General features: G+C 42.7%; 1 protein-coding gene across 1 annotated transcript in view; it reads left to right on the top strand.

Annotated features, from left to right (window-relative positions):
• RFX4 (regulatory factor X4) overlaps positions 1-27,537 on the top strand; it is a 320,232-nt gene that overhangs the window by 233,979 nt on the left and 58,716 nt on the right. The window contains exon 15 of the mRNA XM_085652535.1: positions 13,668-13,835. Within this exon, the coding sequence (XP_085508661.1) occupies positions 13,668-13,835 (168 nt within the window). The remainder of the gene's footprint in view (positions 1-13,667; positions 13,836-27,537) is intronic.

Genomic DNA, 27,537 nt, shown 5'->3' on the forward strand with positions numbered 1-27,537 from the left:
ATCATGGGACAAGCCCAGACTATTTGGTAAACATCTGCATCAGAGGCATGGCAGCAGAAGCAGTAAGCATTTGGGCATCTACCTGCCCAGTGTAGTCTCTGGGGGGTCATGTAAATTAAGTTAAGTTGAGTTGAGCATAATCAACCAGAGGCGAGCAGAGATGGCTAGTTTCCGAGGTCCTATTCTAGCTTTTCTCCACTCTGCATCATCAAGTTCACTAAGTCATCCTTCCCACTTTCTCTCAGCGTGACAAACCGCTTTGGGGCAGTCACAACAAAGGACCTTTAGAATTGGGATGTAGCACCGAGGCCAAACTCCCATTCAGACCACTCATCCCCAAGCACAGTAATGCCTGAATGGTCCCATTTTTTAAATCCTTCCAATCTTGCCGTATGATACATTGTAATTTTAGCTTTTTGACATAACATATTCAAATTCCTAAAGCAACAGTACCAAAATAGAAAAGGGAGATGCATTCATGTGTACCCAAAGTATGATAAGTGTCAAGGTCATCATGCGTAAAACAACTAAAATACTTGTTAAAATAGTTCTATAAAGTACTATTTTAATGTTACAGAACTACCGAGCACCAAGACAAGGCCAGATAATATTTTATAACATATTTCTTTTCTCAGTAGCCGTGTCACCATTATTATGTCAACTTGTTTTGGCCTCTTCCATTTTGGTGGGTGGGGGGACCTTCTTCATCAGCAAAGGTGGTCCTTTGCAGCTGACAATATAACTGGATTGACATCAAGGTCCAAATAGGCAAGGGTTTAAACCCAGTCATTTATGGCAGTGGTTCCCAAATCTTTTAGAACCATGACCCAGTTTTTAGAATGACAAACGTTCGCCACCCAGCTACCTTTAATGGGCATGAGGCGAGAAGATTTTTTAATGCAACTAAAACTTTGTGGGCCAGCACATTGACATTCACAGACAGCTAATTTTCGATTGAAATGGTCACTAACATCGCCTAGACATACAGTTTTACAGATAGAACTATACAGCACGCAAATGATAATGTGTGGAGATCGGATTTCTATGAATATTTATCATTTATGCATCACCACTTAAGAATTACAAAACCATGTGCTTCCTTTTTGCTTTCCTAACTGCTGAATGTATACAGTTAAGTTTTGTTGTGGATTGCAAAAACATGACATCCCATAACCTTTCCTTTCACATTACCTGTACTCCATCAAGATTGTCACATAATTCACTTTAAAAACTCCTCTCAGTTTGTAGTCAGAGAAAGAAACGTAAACACAAATCCTACAACAGTTTATCAGAAGACATTGCCTGACGTTTGACCTCTATCTTTGAAGCACCGGCAAATATGACAAATTAAACACAGAGTTTAAAGGCATCTTTAATTATTGCTCCAACTTTTCTGACCCGCCAAAAATCAGCTAGCAACCCAACAGTGGGACGACTCACAGTTTGGGAAACCCTGATTTATGGTTTTTGGCATTATTTGCATTATATGCATTATATTATGGTTTTTGGCATTATATGCCGTATATTATCATTTACAACATGTTCCTGTTCATCACCTTTCCCCTGTAATTTGTGTATTCAAAGGGCAACAAATATTCTTGTTACTCTCCCTTGTAGGAAAAGGGCTATATATACAATAATGTGATTCAATAAATGCTGATAAATGGAGTTGTGGTTTGGTGTCTCTAGTAATGAGACAAAAGCCTCAGGGATACTGAAGAATAGGATGCTAAGAGGGGACATATGTTGACAGTTAAAAGTAGCCTTGTCTGTTTGGTTCTATGTAAGTAACCATTCAATAACCTTTCTATAATTATTTAATGTGACTACATTTATTGTTAATTGAACATTTATTGACTATATTGGAACTATGTTGTGTACACGTTTTTTTGTCATTATGCCTCTCCTTGGGTTCACACACACCGCCTTACTTTTTCCATTCTGAAATCACTGCAGTTGTAGTGCTGAAATATGTAACAGAAATGTTATGAAGTTAACATCAATTTTATTTATCTGTACAGAGGTGTTTTATTAATATTAATGCATATGACAAGATGTAGTTGTCTTTCGGATGCAACTCTTTGATAAAATATTGAAAAAGCATTATGCACTGATTGGAAATCTGATCATTGATCAAGTCAATTAACTGCACATTTTTGTTTTGTGTGTGTGTTTGTATTTTTCTGTGTTCAAAAGAGACAGCAGGACTCACACACACTATACTCTCTCTCTCTTAAGACTTACTCTACAGATTCATACTGCACATACAGAAAGAAGTCAGGAACTGTACATGTGCGTATGCGATGTTTTAAGCCATATATATTTACACTCAGAATTTGATTGGAAAAGTGGGCATATACAGAGGACGGTCAGAGCACTCAGAATCATCAAAGGAGTCTCTAGAAAAGGCAATGCAAACTTATATGCCTCATATGAATTAGTAGCGGTTTGGACGTTCATTAACATTGGTAATGCACTTTGTACACATATCTGGTCACCTAAGAGATCTGCCATATATAAGGCAGCCAGTGTGGCACATGGAGTCATTCGATCCAATTATTTGGGATGTGTGAAGGAAGAGACTCAAGTAAGCACAAAATCATTCTGTGCACTCAAAATATTATATAGTTGAACAAAACCCAAACTTCCTAATGCTTAAATGTGAAATATTTTTATATATATTATACACACACAGGGTGCTGTTTTTGGGGGCGGCGGGAGCCGTGTCTATCGACTACTACCATCCCCCCAGCCCAAGAACAAGTCGGCTGTCTGTCGCCACCCTCCCCCTCGCTTCCCCCTGTTGTTCCCTTCACCCAGGCAGCAAACATAGGGGCCGCCCCAGGTGGTAGTACGTCTAGCTACGCCACTGCACATAGGGCCTGATTCACAAAGGTAAACTTACCCTTTTGTGTAAGTTTGTGATTGTATTCTACTCACAAAGGGTTTTACGAGTAGCATCTTTATGTTTGCAGAGTCTCCATGAATAAAAAGGCCTATCTTTTTGCGTGCAAAGACTCCACTCTCATGAAGATACTACTCATGAATCCCTTTGTGAATAGCATGCAATTGTAAACTTACACTGAAGTGTACGTTTACCTTTGTGAATCAGTCCTATAGTCTTCAGAAACTGTCCTAAGTCTCTATTGCATATGAATGCCGATCTCATAGACATGTACTTCACAACATGCGTACTTCAAGTCTGAGTTGCAATGGAGTGTACATAAAAAGAAACAGTCGGAAAGCACACAAATGCGTAAGCATCATTTACTCATTATGCATTTACATCTCTCATTACATAACTTTCAGATAAATATGCCCAATAATCCTCATTTTGCAGACAATTGGTTTGCTTTTCCCCTTCAGTATGAGTGTTTTAACTTTTTCTATTGTGCCTTTGAGTTACTGTCATGTTTACAGGAATATAATGGTTCTTGACACAACTTAATCAAATGGACCATCAAAGAGTGTCTTCTTCTTCAAGCCTATGTACGATTAGTGCGTAACTAATCACTGGTTTTATGATTTTAAAAAACTATAAAAAACCTGCAATGTCTTGACACTCAGAAATAAAAGAAACCATTAACCAGTGAAAATATGTCATCCCAATTCAAGTTAGTGTCACGTAAAACCAGAATTTTGCGTAAGATATAGCTGTAAACAAGATTTTACCCCAAATTTATTAAATCTTTGAGTTGCCACAAAATGATGCTAATCGACGAAAAGACTTGCAAGGGTATTTAAGATCCCTTTTTAGGTCTCGCTGAGCCAGCGCATGCGCTGCTCTGCGAGACATTTTGTTAGTGGCATTTCAAAGTGCTACCACCAGCTTTGCTTGGCCACCAGCTTGCGTCCACGCGCGCAGCCGCCATATGGCTTTCTGCATTCCACACATGGGTGGATCAAGGCTTTCCTTTCGAATGCTCCTCCCCCTCCCCTCCACAGAGCGCGTCCAGCTCCTCCCTCTGGCTGCTGCTCCGGGCGCCATCTGGCCACTTTCACTTTAATGGCCGCGCGGCCGTGTCACTTTTTCCCTCTCCCGCGATCACTTTCAATTCCCTCCCCGCGATCACTTTCGCGGCCGGGCGGCCGGCCGCTCTCTTTCATTTTCTTACAGTGCGGCCACGTCACTTTTTCCCCCTCCCATGATCACTTTCAATTCCCTCCCCGCGATTACTTTCGCGAATCTTCACAGCACCTTGTATCCTTGTTTTTCTTATACTTTAAATAATCTTTATTTAGTGTTGAGGTGCTACATGGAGATCTTTGCATCATGATTTCCAATGTAATGTTCACTCTGTGCTACAAATCGATTAATGAGGTTTGAGATGCCCTGTTGTTTTTGCTTCTTTTGTGCTTATTTTGTGAGTATGTTTAATTATAACTAGCATTTTTGCAACAGCAAAGAATCTGAGAGTCTTCCCTTTATTTCTGTGTGTCTCATCACACTTCTTATACGCTGCACAATACATGATGTTCGGAGGACGAATCCTAGGAATGGATCAGCTTTGCAACTCTTATTTGTGTTTTTTTTTTGTGTTTTTTTTTTAACGTTCAGCTAAGTGGGTCACTGCTTGCGTCTATGAGTAGGCAGCTGTGCCAAGTCAGAGTATGTGAATTATGTACACAGCTCTAAACTATTCATGAAAACTAAGCATGCTATACAGTGCACACTTGCATTGTTTTCTGGAGGCAGGCAGCACTGTTAGCATATCCTGTGTATCGTGACAAACATAAGCGAAAATAACCATATTAATTTCCTCCACAGGAAATTAGAATGGGTATTGAGGCTGAGCTACAGCAGCAAACCCCATGATGAGATTAAAAAAACTGCATAATTATAGTCGTTGTGTTGTTGCATTACGTGCCGATGTTTAGCATAACAGTGAATACTTTAAAACAGACGTTTCACGCCACATGAACATGAAATGCATTTAGATGACTTGGGCGTTAATTTTGCGCTAAAACTTAGAGATGTGATCGGGGGCGAGAAGGAGAGTTGCATGATAGTTACACATGCAGCCTGCGGTTGTGTGCTTGCGCGCGCCCCTAATGAAGTTTGTACAGCTTCTCCTTCGAATGTATATAGCATCTATGTACCATGGAAAACAGCTGGCCGGATGCAAAAATGCAATGTCGGATGCAAAAATCATATGTTAAGAGCAATAGGTTTTTAATCATGGTTTTTTTCTAAATTTAGGTGGTGTTGACGTCTCGGTTCACGCGCGTCAGGTTAGCTCTGCAAAAACAAATAAAGAAAAAATACGTTTTATTTGGCATCCAATTTGGCAGTTCTAAATGTATCTGCCCCAAAAAGATGAAAGGCAGAGAAAGCTCAACTCGAGTTAAACTATTGGGCTGCATGTTGCTCTTTGATCTCAGCAGCATGCCTTAATTAACTGAGGTATCTTAGCGGTCATTTAAATAATTTTAAAAACGTTTAGTGATTTTGTCTAAGTAAAGCGTATTTCTTGGTTTTGTAACATGCTTTGGCGAACGTCACTTTCCCAACAATATTCACATGTTCCCTATTAAATATAATTGTGTCATGAGTTTCTTGTTTAGGAGCACACAGCAGCTCGCTTTGATCGACATATAAATGACTGCTGCCACACACCCCTGCTTCGGGTTGGTGCCTGTCCTGGCTGCCAGTTCCTTGTTCCAGACTCTGCATCAAATCTTCATTAGCGTGCCGCCTGCTCTCTCACTAATCCTGCCTGTTCCCAGCTGCAGCCCTCTATGAGGTTGGTGCCTGTTCCCTGTTGCAGACCCTGTAAAGGGCTGGTATCTGCTTGCTCGTTCTAGCAGGTTTCTCTTCTCAGACCCTTTTATGAGTCTCTTTTCTGTTGCAGACCCCGTAGGAGGCCGATGTCTGATTCCTGCTTCAGACCTTGTAAAGGCCTGGAACTTGCTCTGTTGCAGACTCTGTCTGCAGGCAAGTGCCTGACTCCTGTCATAGACCTTGAAAGGGCTTGATGTCTGCTCTCCCCCTCTCTAGGTGCCTTCTACTCTGTATGGTGTCTGCTGTCTGTTCTCTCTCACAGGCCCTGTATGAGGCTGGCTCCTGCTGTCTTGCTGTGACTGTCAGTTCTCTGTGGCAAACCCTGTATGAGGCTCGTGTTTGCTCTCACTTTGGCACTCTATTTTCTTAGTCACAGACCCTATTTGACTTACACGTGCTGTTATTTCATATCAGACCAGTGCCAGGCAGGAGCACTCTGTTCGTTATTACTCGGTGACCGCCCACTCCCTCGGTAGTGGACCCTACAGACTACTTAAACAACAGGCTGATGGCAGACACTGCCCCTACCGGGAGGTATCTACTTATGACGACCTGACTGCCTCCACCAGTCTAGAATGGCAATGGGTGCAACTTTACATTTCGCTTGTCCTAGAATCTAAGGTATGGGAATTGTCGAGTTCAGACCACGTGTTGCTTGTGACAGACTATTGCTCAGAAACTGGCTGTTCTGACACGGAGTGTGATACACTGCGTTCAAAATACCTTTAAGTGAGAATCCTGGAATAGCACTCCTGGATCCATATCTCTGGTGATGAGTGGGGCAGTTCATGTTGTATTTTAATTTCCCACCATTTTATCTTACGTCCTGTTCTGCCTGCATCCTGCCACTACTCGCTCTGCTCTGATACTTCCCCTCCGTGTTTCAGAACTGCCACTGGCCTGCTTTGCTTCAAGAAAGCCACAGCTGACCCTGCAATCCAGCATCAAGTCAACTACTCTCACCACACTCCTACTTTTACAAATGCCTTGTCTTCTACCACCTCCCCTTACTAATTTCCATCCATTATTTAATGAAGCCTATTCCATCTAGATTTTGTGCCCTGACTTCTCTGAAACTGCTTTTTGTCCTTTTCCCGACTTCATCACATCTGCTTGCGTCTAGTCGGTTCGAGTCCCAGTTAACTACTCACTGTGCACCTAACCCTTAAAATTATATTGGTCCACTATCCAAATTGTTTATGGCCACCACTTTTTATTGAAACGCTAATGTCCTGCAAAATAAACAAGCATTCGCATAGCCAATAGGTCTCGCCTTTGGGACCTTATAAAGTGTTTAGTTATCCAGCACAATATCCTTGGTGCAACAACATCAAGTGGTGCATGGCTAAACACTTATAAGGTCCCAAAGGCGAGACCTACTGGCTATGCCAATGCTTGTTCTTAGTGTCACGTTACGTCAAGGTTGCGTTACTTGGGTGTTACTAGGCCAGATCGGCACAAATACCCATAGGTTTCGAAGGCAAAGCCCAATATACTAAGGTAGCCAGATTAGGCATAGTGTCAAAAACAGTCTCCTTGGAGGGAAAATGTGTTTATTGCGGACAAAACGTGCTTTGTTTGTGTGTTGAAGTGTACAGCACACTTCCAATGTGCGGGATCCTTCTGAAATTTGTCTAGACATAGAAATTTTTACTGGAAGCACATGTAATACTAATCCTATGTTAGAGAGTGCACACTCGGCACCTTGGTGCGAGGCTGTGCATCACACAAGGCAGCCTGTTTGTGTGCAAGCACAGGGGATGACACCAGCAGCAGGCCAAGCTTTGTGAATATGGCACTGTGCTGTGCTTTCCCGCTTGTGCAACACAGCAAACTTTGCTGCTGTGCTGTGTTGCATGACAATCCAGCAAATCTGGCCCTTTGTCTCCGGTGAGTTGTGTCTGTTTTACTGAAATGAACATATAACAAAAGCAGTGTGGACTAGTGGACGATTTCATCCCATGGATATGCTAATTTCGTTGCTGACTTGAAAGGCTTCTCCATACACAGGATGGAATAAATTATTCCATAATTGAACTCCACATAGAAGGGAGCAAATGAAACAAGTCACTGACTCTCCATTACTAAAACAGTGTCTGACGCGTATGCAGCAACGTACAGTTAAAAACATAAGATTATAGCAATAGAGTGCCATAAAAAGCATAACATATCAATGCAAGATGTCATTGCTGGAAATTAGAGGACCCCTCATGTTCAGGATGTATGTGTATGAGTGCTGATATACATCGACCAGCTTAGCTTAAGGTTTATAAATTAGTATTAAGGGTAGTAACCAGCAGGGTCGGACTGAGAATAGACCCGAGCACCAAAATAAAAGTCTCCCCATTTTTCAATTAGTAGCTAACAACTTGGCACATATGTGCAAATAGGGGCAGTTTTGAACTTGTAAATACATATTTTTAAAGATAAAGGGAGGCTGCATGGATTTGAGCTTGCTGCAGGCAATGTTTGTTTTTTATCAGGGAAATCAACAGCAAAAACCGGGCCAGCAGACTTTAAAATCGGCACAGAAACAGCCAAAAAAACAACTCACACACTGACCTGTCAAAGCAGCCCATCAGGCACTACCTGATTCCTCTGTAGGCCAGTCCATCCCTATCAACCAAATGACAAAGGGGAAAAAACATAATTTTAAGTCATGCAGTTATATATTAGGACTGTACAGAACAATATTGCTTGTGAACGGTAAATTGCACTGTCACCTAAGTTCATGCATCCTTTCTCTTTATACTACCATGTATATTTTTTACTGAAGCAAATTGTTATGTATATTGTAAATACCAGCCTTATTTAATCCTGTTTTAGATACCTTACTAGGGCTAACCTTAAACTTAAGACTCAGGTTTAAATTTCGAGAGCCCCTCTCGGAAGCGATAATTATCTGACACAGAGGGGTTCAGAATTTAGCGGATGCAATAATTATCACCTTTTCTTACTTTTTGGGAGAATAACGTGTGGATTTTGGTGCTTAGTGCACCAAAACCTTCATGTCCTGGTGAAAGTCGGACATTTTACCCTTTGCAGAGTTGACCTGTCAAAATTCAACGAAGAGTGTAGTCTATGACCGTGCACCTCTTATAATTCCTATCACTGCACTGACAGCTGTTTCAGTGAGCCGCCTTTATTCAAGCCCTCAGGCCATGTATGTGGCTTAGATTTGGGGGATGGGAGGATGAATCTCAAAATTCTTAACAAAAAAAGTGGAGGAATGAGATGACCAAACTTCGGGATGCTTTTTTTCCAGGAGGGACAAGGTCCATACTGATTTACATTTAGTGGGCCTCTGTCTATAGTGGTGCAGTGCGCCAAAAATAAAGGGTTGGAATGCTCCCCTGAGCGATTGCCACTGTTTGCAACCATTCATTCCATCCTCTTTTGGATGTCTGAGTGCCAGTAGTATGCTTGGGATGGTAAAACTGGCACAGATTTCCAAAATGACTACTGACAATGTTTTGTGAATTTCAAAAAGTAGAATATTTGCACCTATTAAAGGCAGTGCTTAGTTTGTTAAAGAGACTGCTGTGCCCGAAGCTCTTCTCAGAAGCTGGAGGTCAGTGCAATTAAGCATTGGCGCACTGAATACTAAGGCCGGTAGACGTTAGTCCACTTCCAGACACTACATGGCCCTTTCTTCTCGCTCTTGCAGGTTTCTGCTTTCTGTTTGTGATGGTTTTGCCCTCTTTTGCTTCCTCAACCTTCCCTGAGTGTTTCTCCCTCACTGGCACTCGGTACATACCTTATATAGAAAAATAAGTGCTGGTCACCAAAAATACTTGCTGCCCCTCCACCGGCCACCACCGGCTCAAATTAAGCAGTGATTAAAGGCGCACTTCCACGGGTGCAGATTTACTACTTTTTTGGTTAACTGGTCACTATATATATTTAAAAACCCATTAAAAAATGAATGAGTTAAGACCTCTTTTTCTCGTTGTTCTCATTGCACTGACATAGTAGACCCGTCGCAGGGCCCCAAGACTAAACCACCAAACCAAGAATGCATTTGAGAGTGTCGCATCCCAATCACCGGAGCTGAAGCTACACTACTGCCTGTCCCACCTGGGTCTGGTAGAGACTGGAGTCTGTGCCCTGGGATCACTTAGTTCAAATGCATTTTCACTACACACTCTATTCCTTGTCTCTGCAACAAGAAACCTTGATGGTAAAGTTCTCCAATCGGTACAGGTGAGCAGGACTCCATGCTTCTAGTCCTTCCCTTTTACAAATAATTTTATAAAGTGACTGACTGCCGCATGTACTAAGCCTGAGTCAGATAGAAGAGGATGAGCAGGCAGATTAATAAGGCACGCCAGACCCAAGCAAATGGTCTAGCTATGCTCTGAGAGTCAGTGCATGGGCCAGGCCATGAAGATGTGTGGGTTCACATGTATACCGTGCAACAAACATAATGTAAAAATATGATACAATATTTTCAAATGTCATTAAAGAGATATTTAACATGAAGAAGTGTTTCACCATGGTACGTCTGATCATATAATTGCATAGAAAGACATTTATTAAAAGTGTACCTTTTTAGAAACATTCATGGCTCAGCCCCCAGGCTCCACCGACTATGCCATTTAGTGAACTGAGAGGCAAGTCAGTAGTCATGCAAACCCTAAACGTGGCCTATTTTCGTATTACAGATGGAATAGCAAATATAGTCTATTCAATCACACAAGAGGTGCTTGTATAGGGCACACCCTAAACTCAAGTATTTAAAAGTGCTCTTATATGTGATAATAAAGCAAAAGAAGACTGTGAAATAAAATATTTACTTAGGATCACACAATTTGGACAAGCAGGGACGTCAGTATTGTTTGCAGGTTATCTGGTTTCACATTTTGAAATTCCGTCACTAGATGGGTATCTCTCTTTCTCTCCCTGTCCTGTTGACATCAAAGGTTACTGTTTTGCCTTTCATTCTTGGCTCTGAACGAGAAAAACCTACAAAGAGATAGCAGATCCCACTCAGGCCACCAGACCCAACTACCAAGCCAAGAATGCATTTATTTGGGTGGTGGACATCCTAAACACACCTCCTGAAGCTACATCCCGGCTTCTGGCCTTCTTTACAAGTTGGTTGCAGTAGTGTTAGGTCTTTAGTACCTGTGGTAATTATCCAATTTTAGAAGTAAAGGGGCGTGCCCAAAGACAGGCAATGCTAAACCCAGGCTGTGACGCAAAAATCTTCCTAGCGGTGATTTACTTTACAGTGCCCTACAAATCAAAAAATAGTTCATGTAAAATAATGAAAGCATGCAAACAGCAATTCCTTCCAAAGACTAAAGTGATTTTGTAAGCCTGATTGAATTCAAATCCAAGTACTAAGAAAAGGTAACTTTTGAGGATGAATACTTCTTAAAATTAACGTATTTGGAATTACGGTCCTCAATGCAAGGGCTAAATTCTGATCCCTGTGCAAACAGAAGTTTGCACAAGGAATGTAATTACGAGTTGTATAATAATTTTGAGACTCTTTCAGTTTTCTCTTGCTGAAATTTATCAGGGAAACTGCCCCTAAAAATACCACAAAACATGTGGAAATTAGTGTGTTCAAAACAATTCTGAGTGTTATATGCCTTATTGAAATAAGAGGTATTTACATCTTCATGGGGTGATGGTACTTACCACAGTCAAAATTATGCAACTGGCGGTGTGGGCAAAGAACAAGGGCGCAATGGTGTAATATCAGGACAATTCCATTAGCATACTTTCACGCTCAACTTTAAATGGTCACACCGCCCCAGGGCCACGTTCATGAAACATCCAATTTTAGAAGAAAAGGAGCGTGTAAAAGTCCATCCTTGATTTGTCTTTCCAAAATTCAAAGAATAATACTGTTCATTCCTTAATTATCATCAGTCCATTAAAAAAAGAATCACTTGGGAGTCTTGTGTTTCTTAATAGATTAAATTTTTTTTATTCAATTAATGCTTTCATCAAAAGCAGTGTACGCAGCCCAGCCAACACGTTTATCTTTGGAAGGAATTGCTGTTTGCATGCTTTCATTATTTTACATGAACTATTTTTGATTTGTAGGGCACTGTAAAGTAAATCATCACTAGGAAGATTTTTGCGTCACAGCCTGGGTTTAGCATTGCCTGCCTTTGGGCAGTGTTGCTGATATTGGCAGAGAGGGCAGGTTATTAAGGCCAGCCTGAAGTGCGATGAAAGTCTGGTCATTTGCTTTTGAGGGTGAGGTGGGTCTACCAGAGGAAGCATTTGTGTCCTATAGTGACGTGATTGGATGCCAGTGGCATGGCTCCTTTTAGGGTGGCGTATCTGAAAAGACTTGTATCGGCTAAACTTCTGGCAGAGACAGGACTGGGCACTGAAACGTGATGTAGAACCCTCCTGCCAGTGTCTTCAGAAGAGCAAAGAATTCCTGGAGTCTGCTGACCTTGAGGTACATTCATAGAATGAAATGAGAGGTTGCGTCTATTAGGACTGTTAGGAGCAACATGTATATGTGGTAGAGCATTGATGAAAGGGAGCAAAGGGAGGAGTTTTGTCCGGTTTTGCAGGTATGGCGACTAGATCTAAAGTAAAGGTTTTCAGCTTTACTCCCAATTCTTTAAGGTTGAGATATTAAACCATTCCATTACAGGCCCTGAGATGCTTTTAGCTTTTGATTCTGATAATTAGTGTTTTGGGCAAGACAGTCCATTGCCACCCACATATTCAGGAACTTCTGAGTTCTGAGATTGTACTAGAGTGTCATATGTGACTGTTACGTGAGTGATGTTAGTGCTGTCTTTGGGTTGAAGCCTGATTGTTGAATGTTAAGTGTCTGGTGGGTACCCATGCACAACTAAAGTTATGGCACCATCACCACATATTGCAGGAGGTTTTACAGCCTGGTTGGCTAATGATAATCTGATAGTTCACCAGTGTGGTTGGTTTTAGTTAATATCTTTCAGTAGAATTGAGTATTTAAAATATTTTTATATGGTTCCTGATGTAACTGAAATAATATGATGTTGGCCACATGTTAGGTGAAGGGTCAACTCAACAAAAACCATGGAGCATCATTTGGGTGGACCTGAGTGGGAAGGAGTTGGTTAAAGTGGCCTTTTGCTTGCTTTCTTGTGATTGCCAAAGATGAAAACTGGGGAGGAGACTGTTTGGAGGATTGATGGTGTGGAACGAACAAGAGACGTATAAGTTACAGTGGGGCTACAATGTCTTTGCAGATGTCATTTACTTTTATTGTGAAGATCTATGAGCTATGTGTGTAGCTTTGATACAAGTGGAGCAAAGGGATGACTGGATTGGTGGAGTTCCCCATGATCGCTCAGAGCATCTGGTGTTTAGTTGTGAGGAAGCCTATCTTGAGAATAAGATTTGCTCTTGCTAAAATGTAGAATTAAAAAAAAGAATGTAGCCATATATTCCATAAAACAAATAAGTAAGTAAGTAAAAGATTTGTTATGCATATGCCTGAAGGTGTCTTGGCGCTAGCATCTGACATAAACTAACTGGGAAACCTAATGAAAAAGATAGCCTGAAAAAAGCCAGGTTTTAGGCTGTTTTCTAAATTGTGTTAGGTTGAATTGAGCTCTGAGCTGAACGGACAAAGAGTTCCACAGTTTAAGGGAATAGTACTTGCTAACATTAGTACTTTCCTTCTCTGTCCATTAACGTGTTAGAAAATGAGATGGAACTTTCAGTATGGTCACAGCATTCAGAGTAGACAGAGTAAGATTGCATTATTACTATACCCCACTTGCCCCACGATTTGGCCTGAATTTAAAACTAGGATCCAGTGTTCTGATTGAATGCACAGATTTTTCTGCCACTGATAATCTCTTTTTATACATACATTTTCTAAGCCGCTAAAATTCCTTCTGTCCTGCTTCCATAGCCACAGTAGACATAAGAGAAGACATAGCAGTGACGGAGCCGACGCCTCCTACGCCGTCACCTGTGACGTTCTCTCCAGCAAAGTCTGCCACTTCCGTTGAGGTCTTCTCTGCACCTTCACCACCCAGCAATCAATCCCCCGAGAGTGTCGGCGTACCAACTACAACAGGTAGGGCTCGACCTGCATAATTCGTCCCCTCGCAAGGTATTGATTTTACCCAGAATAGAAAGAAGGAATTATATAGAACATGCAAATGTATTTGTTGTATATTGCCAACCACTGTAGAGTTTCAGTTGTAATCCTACCAACATTGTGATTTGTGATGGTGATTTTACTGTTGTGGTTTGTGATAGTGATTTTACTGTTGTGGTTTGTGATAGTGATTTTACTGTTAGCCATTTCTTACATGTTTGAACAGTAAATCATTTACTGTTGCATAGAATGGGCTGCTTTACTGATTTTTTTAGGACGTGGTGCTACTCATTTCTACAGGCAGTTAGAAGAGGATTTTCATTAAAACTTTGTTAAAACATTTTGGGAGAGTCCTCATATGATGCTCCCCATGGAAAAGGTTTAAAAGGAGAACTCTTTGTGGAAGAAAAATCTAACCCCTCCTCCTAATCGAGCCGCCTTCTGGACCGCTTCTTAATTTTCTTAATTTCCAGGACGAGATACTCACCTCTAAAGTAGGTGATCAATTGTGGCTTGATCAGCCCCCTGAGGCCCCCTGATACCGCTGTCCCCTTTGCTTAAAGTGATGCTGCGAACAGAATGGCAATTGTTCGCTGGGGGCACCCAGGCACTGCATTCCTGCTTGTGCATCACTTTAAGGAACCGGAAGCGAACCTGAGTGGGTCACGTAGAAGTGGGTGGGGGCAGTTTGCTAAGGCCTTTAGAAATGTCTCCTCTGCAGACATATAACGAAAAACAGTGCCCTATGCGAGGACACCGTGACAGGGACAAGTGAGAAGAATATTACATTTTTGGGAGCGCCTTCTAATTGACAAAAAGTGAGTAGGTGGGCAGGCATGGACTAGCGATAATATGGCAGAATAACAGAAGTGTACATTACATTAGGAGGGCCTCGCGCAAATGATGATGTCATGGTAACGTTACCCTATCTGCGCGTATACTCTTGTTTACACAATGTGGTTGAAATATTTTCAGTCTTACTATTTGCACGAAACCTGAAGTCATGATGTCAGTATCGACTTTCTTCATCCAATCACCAGTTGAAGAACCCGTATAAGAGTGAGCACGAGGGGACCTGGGACCCCCTAAAAACAATATTCATTCAACCTCCCCAGGACATGGGAAGCGGCTTCAGAAGTCGTTGTTTATGTTGTGGAGAGTGCTAATGACTGTTTATTCCAGGACAGGCTCTGGGCCCGGCCCTCTCTCCATGGCTCGCTCACTCTAGTGCCACACTGTGGGTGTTAAGGCAGTGATGGACGCAATGCCCCACCTCTTCTCCATCGCTTTGTCCTCTCCAAGATTCTCAGTAATATACCCGCTGTTGTGGCACAGGGGCAGTTCCAATTCCAATGCACTCACTGATGTCTCTGGGTTAAGTGTAGTGCTTAAATAAGTTCGGGGGCCCAAAGTTTTACCTAGGAACCTGCTGCTAGCTATGCCGAATGCCAGGGTTTACAAATACCAAGGCGCCTAGTATTGCTTCCATTTCAGGCCCCTTTCTTCCACCATCCTGCACTTCCTCTTTCTTAATTTCAGACTTTCAGTCTTTTATTCCTCCCTGCTTCCTCCCTTCATTTGTCACTCTTGTCTTTTTCCTCTCCTTTTTTCGCCTTCTTATGCCTTTCTCTTCTTTCATCCTTAAGTGCCGCTCCCGCCACCTGCAACCACACCTCCTATTAAGCAGTAGTTATGTGTGAAGCTCTACAATACCATACTTCCAATCACCGAAATAGACTCCTCAGATGTCTGAAATATATTCCTTAAAATCTAACGTGTTTCAGATATTTTTAATCCATGCCAGATTGAATTGGTATGCATCAATTTCAATGTTCCACTTCTGTTCTATTCCTGGTCATGTCTCCTTGTTACACCTTTTTAATAGAAAGTTGTTCATTCTATCTTTAAAAGTAAAGTTCAAGTTGTTTTGTTTTCAGGTAAATTAACAAGAAGTGAAAGTTGCGCAACATTTGATGTAATGTATTACTTGAATTAACAGCAAAAAGAGGGCAACTAAATAGACCTCCTGCTTTGCAGGCCCAGTAATATGTAGAGATTTGAAGGTAACCGCGATTATAAATCCAGGTGTAGGATATTGTTGAGTATAAAAAGTTCAATAAGTATTGGGGCTGAGGCACTGGACATTCCAGGCAAAGGAATGGAAAGGGAAACATTCCACACCTTTGGCTCAGTTTACTATCCTTATCAATATTTTATTAACTTTAATCTCCATATCCCTGGTGTTTCCTAACTTTAAGGCAGTGATCTGTCTATTACGTCTCAAACTCTACTCACGATATCTGATTTATTCATTCGTCATGCATCTTCATGTTTGGGTGATGTTCCCTTTGTGAGAGTTCTCTCTAAATTGGGAGGAGAGGAAAACTAAAAGGAAAAAAATGAGAGTATATATGCCAAATTAAATAAAAATATTTACGTCCCAAACCCAATCAAATATTAGCATGTATCACATATTTAAAATAAATGTTATCAGTATGTCAGTGCATCAATAAGTAAATATTTCAAATGAAGAGGATATATTCAATAAAATAGTACAATTCTTCCATGGTTTATTTGTTTTATTTATTCATTTATTTAGTGACAAATAACATTTCAATGTTGAACATGGTAATGATAACATTACAAAGATTATTGGGTGTGAGGTTGTTACAATTGTTTGGGAAGTAACAGTAGACATGTGGTTCAGTTGTGCCAATGGTATGAGAGTGCTTGGCCAACACAGACATATCGAAGGCAAGTCATTTCTCTGTTCACCGTAGCAAAGACATGGCCTGTTCATAATTACAGCATAATGGGATAATAATCACTCTCATTTATAGAGTTGCAGTAGACATCCTATGTCTGGTGGGGCATATTTTGAGTGTTGGGTGCCGAGCAGGCAAAATGAACTGAGAGGCAACATGAGGTGGTATGGGTGTGACTGGGATATTATGATTGCTGGACCTTAAGGTCTGGGTCAGTTTGTAGCTTGATAAGATGCTTGACAGATTGTTAGAAACCAGACCATTTACACTTTGAATACATTTGTTAGTATATTTAATATCACCTTATCCTTGGTGGTTAGCCGGTCTGTTTGGTGGAGGTATGCTGATGTGGAGGTGTGTCTGCGTAAACTGTACAAAGTTCAGGTAACAAAGTTTAAGACCTTGTCTACCAGTGTAAAAGAGTAAGTTAGGAGGTCCACTTGTAGACTATTGCAATAGTTCAGTTTACTGAATACTAATGATTTGATGAGTGATTTGTCTGTGTTGACTGTCAAGTGATCCTATATGCAGAGATAGTATCACAGTGGGAGGTGTAGCAAAGCAAGAAACTGAGAGGGCTGCGTACAGGGTGGTGTTATCCCCACTGAAAGTGGAGTTAGTGTTGATGTCTTGAAGTCCTAAGCGACTGAGAAAGAGTGGCCGGAGAGATATGCGAAAGCCAGTTTTTTGTAAGCCTGCGATGCTTAGTGAGTCTAGGTAAGAGAGTAGGATAGGATGAGCAACAGTGTCAAAGATGGCAGACAGGTCTACAAGTATGAGGATGGAAGAAAGTTGTTTTTGGGGAGCAGTGATGATGTAGTTGAATATTATGAAACTGCTGATTGAGTGTGAAGGTCGCAGAAACCTGAACCACAGGGGTTAACTAGACTCAGGAATGATTGAGTGTGAAATGATTGAAGACCAGATTGTTTGAGTAAAGGTAGAGAGGGAAACAGTTGATGACTTGTTGTCCACTGTTTTGAGGAAAAAATGAGTTGACATACTGGGTGATAGTTGGAGAGAGATGGTGGATTGGCAGTAAGTTATTTTAGGTGAGGTAGAACCAATACAAATTGGGTTCTGATGAGTGGATGGGTCAGATGGTATTCTGGATGGGTTGTGGCTCTGATTATTAGAATAACTTCTGTTAAGAATGGTATAGTAAGGTGTGAGAGTGTAGTTGAGAAGAGTTGGGATATGGTGTTGTAGGGATTCTGCGTATTCACAGAACTATGCGCAGGAAACCAGAACCTTAGAGAATTGTGGTGTACCAGAAACTCCCCTCAGAACTAAGAACCCCCTATCCGACTAGCTTAGTGTCACATTCGTTATCCGAGATTTAGCTCGGCGGTCCCAATGTATAGACAACCCAGAACATGCGACTTAGTTATTCTCAGGAATGGTGGGAACCCGAAATACCCATTTGCACATATATATTAGTCCACAACAGAATAACTAAGACACAGTAAAGTTTAAAGAATTTATTCATAAACCTCGAGTCCTGTTATACAGTACTTTGGCTAACATAAGCAGACAAATGGTTAAGATCATTACCATTAGCATTGTTACAATTCCATAGAAAATGAAAGGAGCGATCATATTACTAATGACAGTGGAAAACACCCACCCTCCTTTCTCTAGCAACTAATAATATATTATTAGACTATTAGAAGGTCTCATAGGCTTGCATATGGGACCCCATACCGTATAGATCAGCTCAAGTGTATCACATCACAGGATCAGCTCAGTGTTCTCTGCAACAGCTCTTCTATCGAATGCCCTAACAATATGCTGCGCTGTGATATTAAAGCCCACGACATTCTGGTATTTGCGGCTGCGTGCATGTTGTGACTAAACAGTGGTACGATCACCCTGAACATAATCAGCCAGCACCGTCTAGTGTCCTAGAACAGTTCTTTACTCGATGTACAGACCAAGGGCACTAGCAACTGTTAAGGATGTATAAATAACATTCACTTGAGACGAGTCTGCATTTCTCAAATGAATAACATGTAACAACAGTGTCGGGTGCAAAGGCAGCAAAAGCAACAAGATGTTTTTCCAACAGCTAACGTGATTGAGCTAACTTAGCACTGTAAATAGGGAGTGGCCTAAAACCACGTGACATCCCCCTTTGATCGAACCACTGTACAACCAGGGGCGAATAATTTTAGCAGAACGCAGAGTTCAAGATCAACGATGCAGACCAAAGAACTTGAAATGTGAGCTCAGAAAGTCAGAGGAAGAAAAAATCTCGAAGAAATAGAGAGAGAGAGACAGAAAAAAAATGTAAAAACACAATCCATCGTCCATAGAGGCCAACGATCGTTTGTGAGAAGATAGAAAAAAATTCACTCCATTGAACTCGCCATCCGGCACTCAATTTAAGAAGGTATAAGCAGCATATGTAGCTGCAGCTTCCAGTAGAAAATCATTGGAGTCATCCGCAAAATTGGCTGTCATCCAATTCAGCAACGAAAAAGAACACACGTGTTCCACCGGGAAATGAGCATCAAGCACTCCTCGTGGACAAGAAGCAGGCATCTCGATGTAACTTCGTGCCAGGAAGTCAACTGCTGCTTTCTCGATATCCCATAATCCAAGGACTCCATGCGCCGCACCCAAGGCCATAAACCCGACTCCAGAACAGTCAAACTCATGAACCACTAAGGGATACATCAGTCGATCAAAATCCAGGTCAGGTGACACCAAGTTTGACAGACACACATCCAGAGCCCATTGGAACGGACATTCGAGACAGTGAAAAACAGGCTGTACACAAGTGAAATACGGGAACCGGAAGGATAATCCATAAGCGATACTCAAGGTAGCCAGCGGTAAAGTCCCATAAGATTCCCACATCTGGCTACGCAGATGGAACAGGCTGAATCCGTGGTCGAGAAGCGCAAGTTGTGCAGCCATAGCGTAGTGCGCAGACCAACAGGAGTATGCCAGCAATTAATGCGAGTATCAGAGGAAACCCTCCGAAAACACCAGAAAAAATAGAATGAAAAATAGCTGGTATTATACCAAAGATAGACTGGAAAGACGTCACAAGGCCAGAGCCTACAATTTTAAAAAAATGGACCAGACCAGTCGTAGAAGAAGCATTGAAGATAGTGTGTATTAGTGTGCCAAAATGGAGGGGGAGGTCAGTATTCAAAAGTGCTTGAACTTCCGTGCGAGCGTTCGCCACCTGAAGGAGAAATGTTTCATGTGACGAAGTCAACGCAACCTCCTTTTGAGACAAAAGAGCCCTTATTCTGCTCATCCTATTGAACTCTGCTTTCAAGGTCGGAATCGTCGGCCAGATGGATATATCCAGTCGGCCTTGCGGGGGTGGGAAAAGCACGTTATTACAGCAAATTACTCTCCGTGAAACTGAAACAATATAGGGAATTCCAGCTAACATCCCACAGCAAGCCTCACTATTTAAAAGCAAATAACTACCATTAGCAAGCAGCGTAAATGACGGTGTTATAACTGGCACAGGAATGCCCTTCAATACGCAAGCTAAATTAGGGGCATTCATATTACACGATCCATGTAATTGGATATGTCTACATACTACAGAATGATCAGGAGGAGACGTACACTCCTCACCTTTCAAATAAACTTCTTTGCCGTCTCTCTCACATCGATATGTAAATGGGAGAGACCATACCTCATGCAAGAATGCAGAACCAAGTTTTTCGTATCTGCCTAAGGCATAATGTTTCATGCATGAACTAAACCTATACATAGAAATTGGCAGAGTGACCATCCCATGGACAAGCCACACAGCATAATCCGACTCAGCAACAGAAAAAGGCAAAGGTTCTAACTTTTCTATATGCAGTAGTGAATATGTAGCATCTTTCATGGACATGAATTGCTGCTTTGATGTCAGATTAAATGGGCGGAATAAAGAAGAAATATTCATGTAATCCCACGGCACTTTCCCCGCCTTTAACGTCTGCAAAGTCCAACAAATTGCATTATCGAACGCAATTGATTTTGACCATGATACAATACAGACACATCGTCCTGGACAATATCTACAACAGATGAAACAATGTTATCCAATGTATATATTCTTGAAGATAAGGTATTAATACTATTATCTATTACTGCCAATACTTTTTCCATATTGGCTTGGTCAATAGCACGGAGTCTGGAAGCAGCCTCAATCTGCGACAACTTCCAGACCTCGTTGTAAACAGCATACACCCATCTTTTGGATCTACCCAATGCGGGACCCTTAACAAAATCATTCAAATCAATTTTGTCATGCAAACGTGACAAGTGAATCTTAACTGAATCTAATGTGGAATGTTGCAACCATGTCTGGCACAATTTACCTACCGAGTAGGTAGTGACAGTGTGTGAGGACAGAAAACGTGGGTCTACTCTATCCTGTACATACCCGGGAATTAACCCCAAAAATCTACGTTGACAGGTATCCGAACTTTTCTGCCATACCAACCAACCTTTAGGGTCTAATGCACTAATATTGAAGGTGGAATTGGAAATAAAAGACTGCAACATAGTAAGGGACAGATCTGTGTGATTCTCCCAACCAGGGTAAGCTCTCAGATCCGGGATCGAGGGGAATTTAATTTTTTAGAAATAGCCAATCCTAAACAGGTTGTCTGAAAAATTGTAGAATTTAAAAATAACATGTGGTTTGGGATGAGGCAGGCACGATGTAAAGCTTCTGTACCTTGTACTTGCCAAGATTTAGTTCCCCAAACCGATTTGAGATCAATAGTATGTTTCCAAACGTCATACCCACCAACTGCCAAATCGTCCATGAAGGACTTGGAAAACAACAATTTAGTGTGGGTCAAACGCACCTTTGAAATAGGTTCGTCTCTAAGTTTAAAATAAAAAGATGCATTATTGGATACACTGAAATCCGAAAAATACGAAAATTTTTCGATCAACGTTTTTGAACTACCAATCTTCGGGGCTGGGCAATGTTCCCACTGTGTAAAGTTGACTAAACTACGAAATGTGTTTGCCCTATGAAGAAAATGTGTGCCATAATGTTGATAACAAAACTGTTCTGCATAGTTTACATTATTCAAATACAAATCCTCAGCATCAAATTCGGCATAGTATTTCAAATCAGAAAACAGTGTCTCTATAGTTTTAACATCCCAATCATCAGATCGAATGTCTTGCTTCACCACATCACCCATAGAAACACGATATACAGATGGCACATTAATCACTTCCGTGGGCCCATGAATTTGAAATTTAACTGCATCCCATGCTATTCCATCACGGACAGGCCAGGCGGTGATATTTACAAAAGCCAGGTCCCTCTTCATGATGTGCGATGACGAATGTGGGGCCAAAGTTCCATTAATTAATCTAATTGTAGAACGTTCATCCAGGTAGTGTCCATTTATCAGCCTAAAAAACACTACCACAAAACCAATGGACATGAACAAAAAAATGCAAATGAGCACCAGCCAAATGTAAATCCAGGGGGGAACCAAAAATTGTCTCTTGAACCAGGCAAAAAATTTTGAAAATTTGGAAGGGGCAGTGGAAGTCAATGATTCAGTTCCAAAGGAAGAATTAGACTGGACAATGTCAGTTGAATGCAAAAGGGACAAAGGGACGTCAGCAGGATAAGAATACTCAGCATCATCAGGCAAAGCACCATCCGCAGGTGAAACAGCAGAATCAGAAAGCACTTGCATTTCAATGGCAACCTCAGGCACGATGTCAGATGGTGGAACCACTACAGAACTGCGCATCATCGAAGGGCAAGAAACTGAAGGTGTCAGACTATGGAGTATCGGCCACCCTGTGTAGCTTGACATTGTCAACTGAAATGTACCTGTTGTCTCTGTGACCAGGAAGTGGAGGCAAAACAATTGTGCGGGTACCCTCAACTCCAAGCACCGGCACTGGTGCACGATAAGAGGGGCCAAACTCCTTCTTCTCCACCTTCTCACGGACCAGATCACCAACTCTGGGTAGCCAGCCGACTACCGGAATCTGAAGTCCAGCTTCGGTCGCAGAGGATACGTGTTCTTTTGCTAGAGTGTCTCTTGAAGATTCTGTAAGACAGTACAGTGGTCATCTAAGTCAAAAGGCGCGGCTGCCGCCGCCATGTCGAGACCCTCAAGGTCAGGAACAAACATTCGAACTCCGAAGAGCATCATGTACGGGGTCCTCCCACCCAGAGACCTTCTAGGGAGATTATTAAGTGCACGTTGGACGTCATACAAATGGGCTAGCCAGTTTTTGCCAGTACCTAACACCCTGGCTGTCAATGATTGCTTTAGGTCACGGTTCATTCGTTCCACAACACTATTGCCCTCAGGCCGGTATGGAGACGAAAATTTGACTTGGACCCCCAAACTTCTCATAGCTTCTTTGTAAGCCTTAGAGGCGAACGCAGGGCCCTGATCAGAGTGAAGGGTGCCACATGCAAAACTCCCTATAAAGACACGCAATGCTTTGATGACAGTCCTGGCATCAGCACTCCTGTGTGGCCACACCCAAAGAAAACGTGTGCACGAATCCACTGCAACCAAGATATACTTGTACGCAGTGTCCGAGGAAAAAGGACCGCAGTGATCTAAATAAACACACGCTAGTGGTTGATTAGATATATGCAGCTGCGTTTGTGGTGGACGCGCCACCGTAGATGGCTTTATCTGTTGGCAAATCCCACAATTGAGGACATAAGTCCGTGTATGTTTGTACAAACCGTACCACCAATAACGCTGTTGCAACAGTGACACAGTTGCGGACACTCCGGCGTGCGCAGACGCAACACCCTCGTGCGCAGCTTGTACCAATGCGGGCCTGCAGTCCGAATTGGGAATAACCCTATCCCCAACATCATTAATCCTCACTAACGGGACGTTATCAGGACTTAAGTGATAATGGTATCGAGAAGGGAAACCTCTAGGGAAGTCCGTCCCAGTCTCTGATGCAGCAATAGCTGCCAAGATGTCATCATCGATCTTACTTTTGGATCTTGTAACTGCTGCTACTAAGTATGTTGCCACTGCTGTTTTAGCTGCCTCGTCAGCCAAACTGTTACCGACAGCATGGACGCCAACTCGTTGGTGACCAAGAGTGTGAATAACATTCACAAGGGGTCGACTGCATTTTAGTTCAGCCACCCTAGCCCAAAGCGTTTTATGCTTCACTGTGCTACCTTTTGTATCACGAAATCCATTCGCAATCCAAAACATCAGATTGTCGTTGTAAGATTGAACACAATATCAAGAATCACTCACTATAAGAGTTGTGACTCTGTAATCAGCAAACTCCAGTGCAAGCACCAGAGCTCTAAGCTCCGCCAATTGTGCGGTACAATCACCCAAAGTCTGCGTATGCACCGCATCCTGTACGAATTCACCATTCACGAAAGTACCAACAACAATTGCGCAAGCCGCTGAATAAGCGTGCCTTGATCCAGTTGCGGGCTGCGCGGACCCATCAGTGTATATGACACAATTGAACTCCTCCAACGGGCGCAATGTAAGTGGAGCCGGATGAACTAATTCATACTCCAAACTCTCCTGAGTCTGAAGTCCTGCGTCAAAAATGTATTCGACATCAGGCGAGGCTAAGGAGGTCGCCCATTGTATCCACCTTGGATGCAAAGCTTTAGAATTCGGCACACTTGCTTTAGTGACTGCCTCTAGGGCAGGAAATGGTGTTACCACCATCATGCGCTTCCCCTGTGATAGCGCTCGTTCTTTCAGGATTGCCATCTGAACTGCTGTCAAAACTTTTTCGACAGTGGAGAAACGCATTTCAGCCGAAGTATATAAATGAGATTTGTAAGCAATGGGGACAGTGTCGCCTTCATTGTATGTTAAGTACATGAACCCCTCCACACCCGGTACAATTCTTATGACCAGGTTTGTGTGGTTATCACGAGTTTGTAAATATTTCGCAGTAAGAAGGTCAGACTGCAAAGAGTGTAATGCAGCCGAATGTTCTGGCAGCCAGCAAGATTTGGTAAAAGTTGGTTGCACCAAGGCATATAATGTCTTGATACGCTGGGCATATTCAGGAATGTAGGTACGACCGAAATTCAGAAAGCCCAGCAATGATTGTAGTTGTTTCAGTGTCGTAGGGATACGAAGGCGTGCGCATTTCTCAAGGAACTGCGGAGCCAAGCCTCGGCCCTCATTGTTGAGTTCGTACCCCAAGAATAAAACTGTGTACTCGGCAATGTGGGACTTCTTAAAGTTAAACTTGTAACCAAAGTCCGCAAACATACAAATTATGTTGTCCACGCGAGCAAGGTGTGGAAGCAACTCGTCGTCTGTTAAGTAGATGTCATCAACGTACGAGTACGCCTCCGGGTCTACCATCTCTAAGAGAGAGACCACACGGGCAGCAAATACCCCAGGACTATTTTTATAGCCCATTGGGAGCCTTTTGAACACTTTTTGTTTACCACCCGAAGTAAAAGCGGTCCACTCATAACTATGAGGGGATATGTTATGGCAATAAAAACCATTGGACAAGTCGAGTGTGGTTTTGAACCTTTTTCTCACAAGACTATCCACGAGGGCTGAACTATGGGTATTTTGCACCGCACAATTCCGGCAGTGCGAGTTTAAGTGCCGGTAATCCAAAACTAGGCGGTACGATCCGTCAGGCTTCGTTACAGTGAATAAAGGATTATTCATGGATGACACACATGTTTCAATTACTCCCTGATATTCCAATTGTTCAAGGATAGCCGCGACGTGAGACCTAGCCTCACGACGCATAGGGTATTGGGGCTGAGGCTGGGGGTCGGACCGCAATGGAAATTCGTGGAGGGTAGAACTTTTATCCCACCCCACCTGATTACGATACAACGCAGGTGCAAGCACCCGCGCCCACTCCTCGGCCAACTTCTTAGACTCCTCCTTGGGCACTACGTGTCCAAAAGAAGGAAGAATAACTTCTTCCCCCCTTGGAGCGTTTAGAACGAAAGCCGGGGGCCAATCTTTCTCCGCCAATAGTATATCATAGGTGGTCGTTAGATTATCCCAAAATACCGCGTTAATTTTTCGTTGTATGTCACCCTCAATATTGAGGACTATGTCAAATAATCTCTCAGGGGGGGCTACGCGAGTATCAGCAGTTTCTACTGTTACATAGATTTTAGTTGCTGTCGCCTCCAGAAATGGACGCAGTGCTCCCCGCACTACTGTAACTTCCGCCGCGCTGTCTAGCAGCGTCAGCGCCCATTTCATGTTCAGAAGCTGTGTCCGTACCATCTGAGGCATACTTCGCTGAGATTGCAGCAACCTTCTTTTTCTGAAACGGGGGACGTGGACGTGCAGAATCCTCCTGCTTGCCTTTTCTGTCCTCCTGTCGGGGCTGGTCTCGACCTTGAGCACCCCGGCCTCTCCCACGGTCTCCTCCACCAAAGTGTGAAGCCGCTGTTTCCTGTGAAGAACGAGGAGAGCGCTGGTCAGGTACCTGAAACCTATCAGGTGACTTAATACGAGAACGATCACGCAAATCATAAGTGCGTTCAACATAAGCCTGAACTGGGGACGCAGGACGAGTCTCCTGTTTCTGTTGCTGTTTATCTTGTTTTTTAGCTCGCCAATTTTGTTTTGGAAAGTTGGGTTTATCGTCTTTTGTAGACGAACTCACTTTAGTGTGCTGTACTACATCAGGAATTTTGATGACTGGTTTCACGCCTAGGGCACTACGTCCAACCATCCTATAGGCTTTCGCAATAACTTTTGCAAACTCCCTCGGCTTATCGTCATCCGCAATAAGTGCCATCATGTTTCCCACTTGAAACTGCATGGCATCTCCTTTGAGATTTCCCATAATCATGGAACATACTATATCGAAGCTGTCGATAAGCCGCATTCCCAATTCAATAGCTGCTTCCGCCCCATGGTCCTCCTGGACTTTCTTGATAACGGAAGGTAGTACCGACATAGACGTAGTGCCGAAGCACTTCGAATAGGTCGCGGCAAAGACCTTGCCCCAATTGTCACAATCGACAATGTCTGGGACCAGTTCTTTCGGCAAAGTAATAGTGAGTATCCTGTGTTTATCCACAGGACTAGTGTTAGGAAACACGGCTTCTAGTTGATCGAATTTCTCTGCAAGCCAATAAGGATACTCATCCTTATTCTGGGGGCGCTTGCCAACAACCGCGTTTACCATTAAAGGACTGATCACAACCGCATGATGGTGATCAGCCCCGTGTCCCGCAACTGCAGGTGCCCCCACCTGTACAGTGCGCGACACATACTGCACTAACGCCCTATGGACCGTAATCAGGGTCGTGTGTAGTATACGTAAGCTATCCACTCCTACCGTCAGGTAGCGTGGATGAGGTGTATGTCCGGCCAGCACCGGCCAAGTAGCTCCTTCAATAGACAAAGGACCCAGTCTCGCCGGGGTGACCGTGTGGGGGAGGGCGCCATTAAACCAAATAGTGTGCTGCCAGGTTGAAATAGGAATTTCTAAAGCCATATATGGGGTATAATGTAGAGGCACCGGCGTGGCAGTGTATTTGTGGAACGTTTTATCGACATCTTCCACTGCCTCAAAGGTAACCCAAGAGTAAAACAACTCATAAGGGTAAGTGGCACTTGCACTCACGACAAACACCACTGCCATCCCGTCATCAGGCACCCCGTACGTCCTCAAATGAGCACGTAGAGACAGCCTACTATGAGCGGGAATTTCTACCGCCATTAGGACGAAAAAGAAGATACAACGAGGATCTTTAGTAGCACTTGGGCTTAGATTAGTGTAACCTTTTTTATTATCAAGCTTGAAAGAACCTATAGCCTAAAACCTAGGTAGGTTAAACCGTCACTCCCGTTATCCGGAAACCAGAGTGAGGGCGTTATGGACTAATAAAAAGCACTACTAAGGCATCTCAGATATTAAGACCAAACGTTAGGTGCGCCATGTTG

The sequence above is a fragment of the Triturus cristatus genome, chromosome 4_1, assembly GCF_964204655.1.
Source record: "Triturus cristatus chromosome 4_1, aTriCri1.1, whole genome shotgun sequence".
NCBI lineage: Eukaryota > Metazoa > Chordata > Amphibia > Caudata > Salamandridae > Triturus > Triturus cristatus.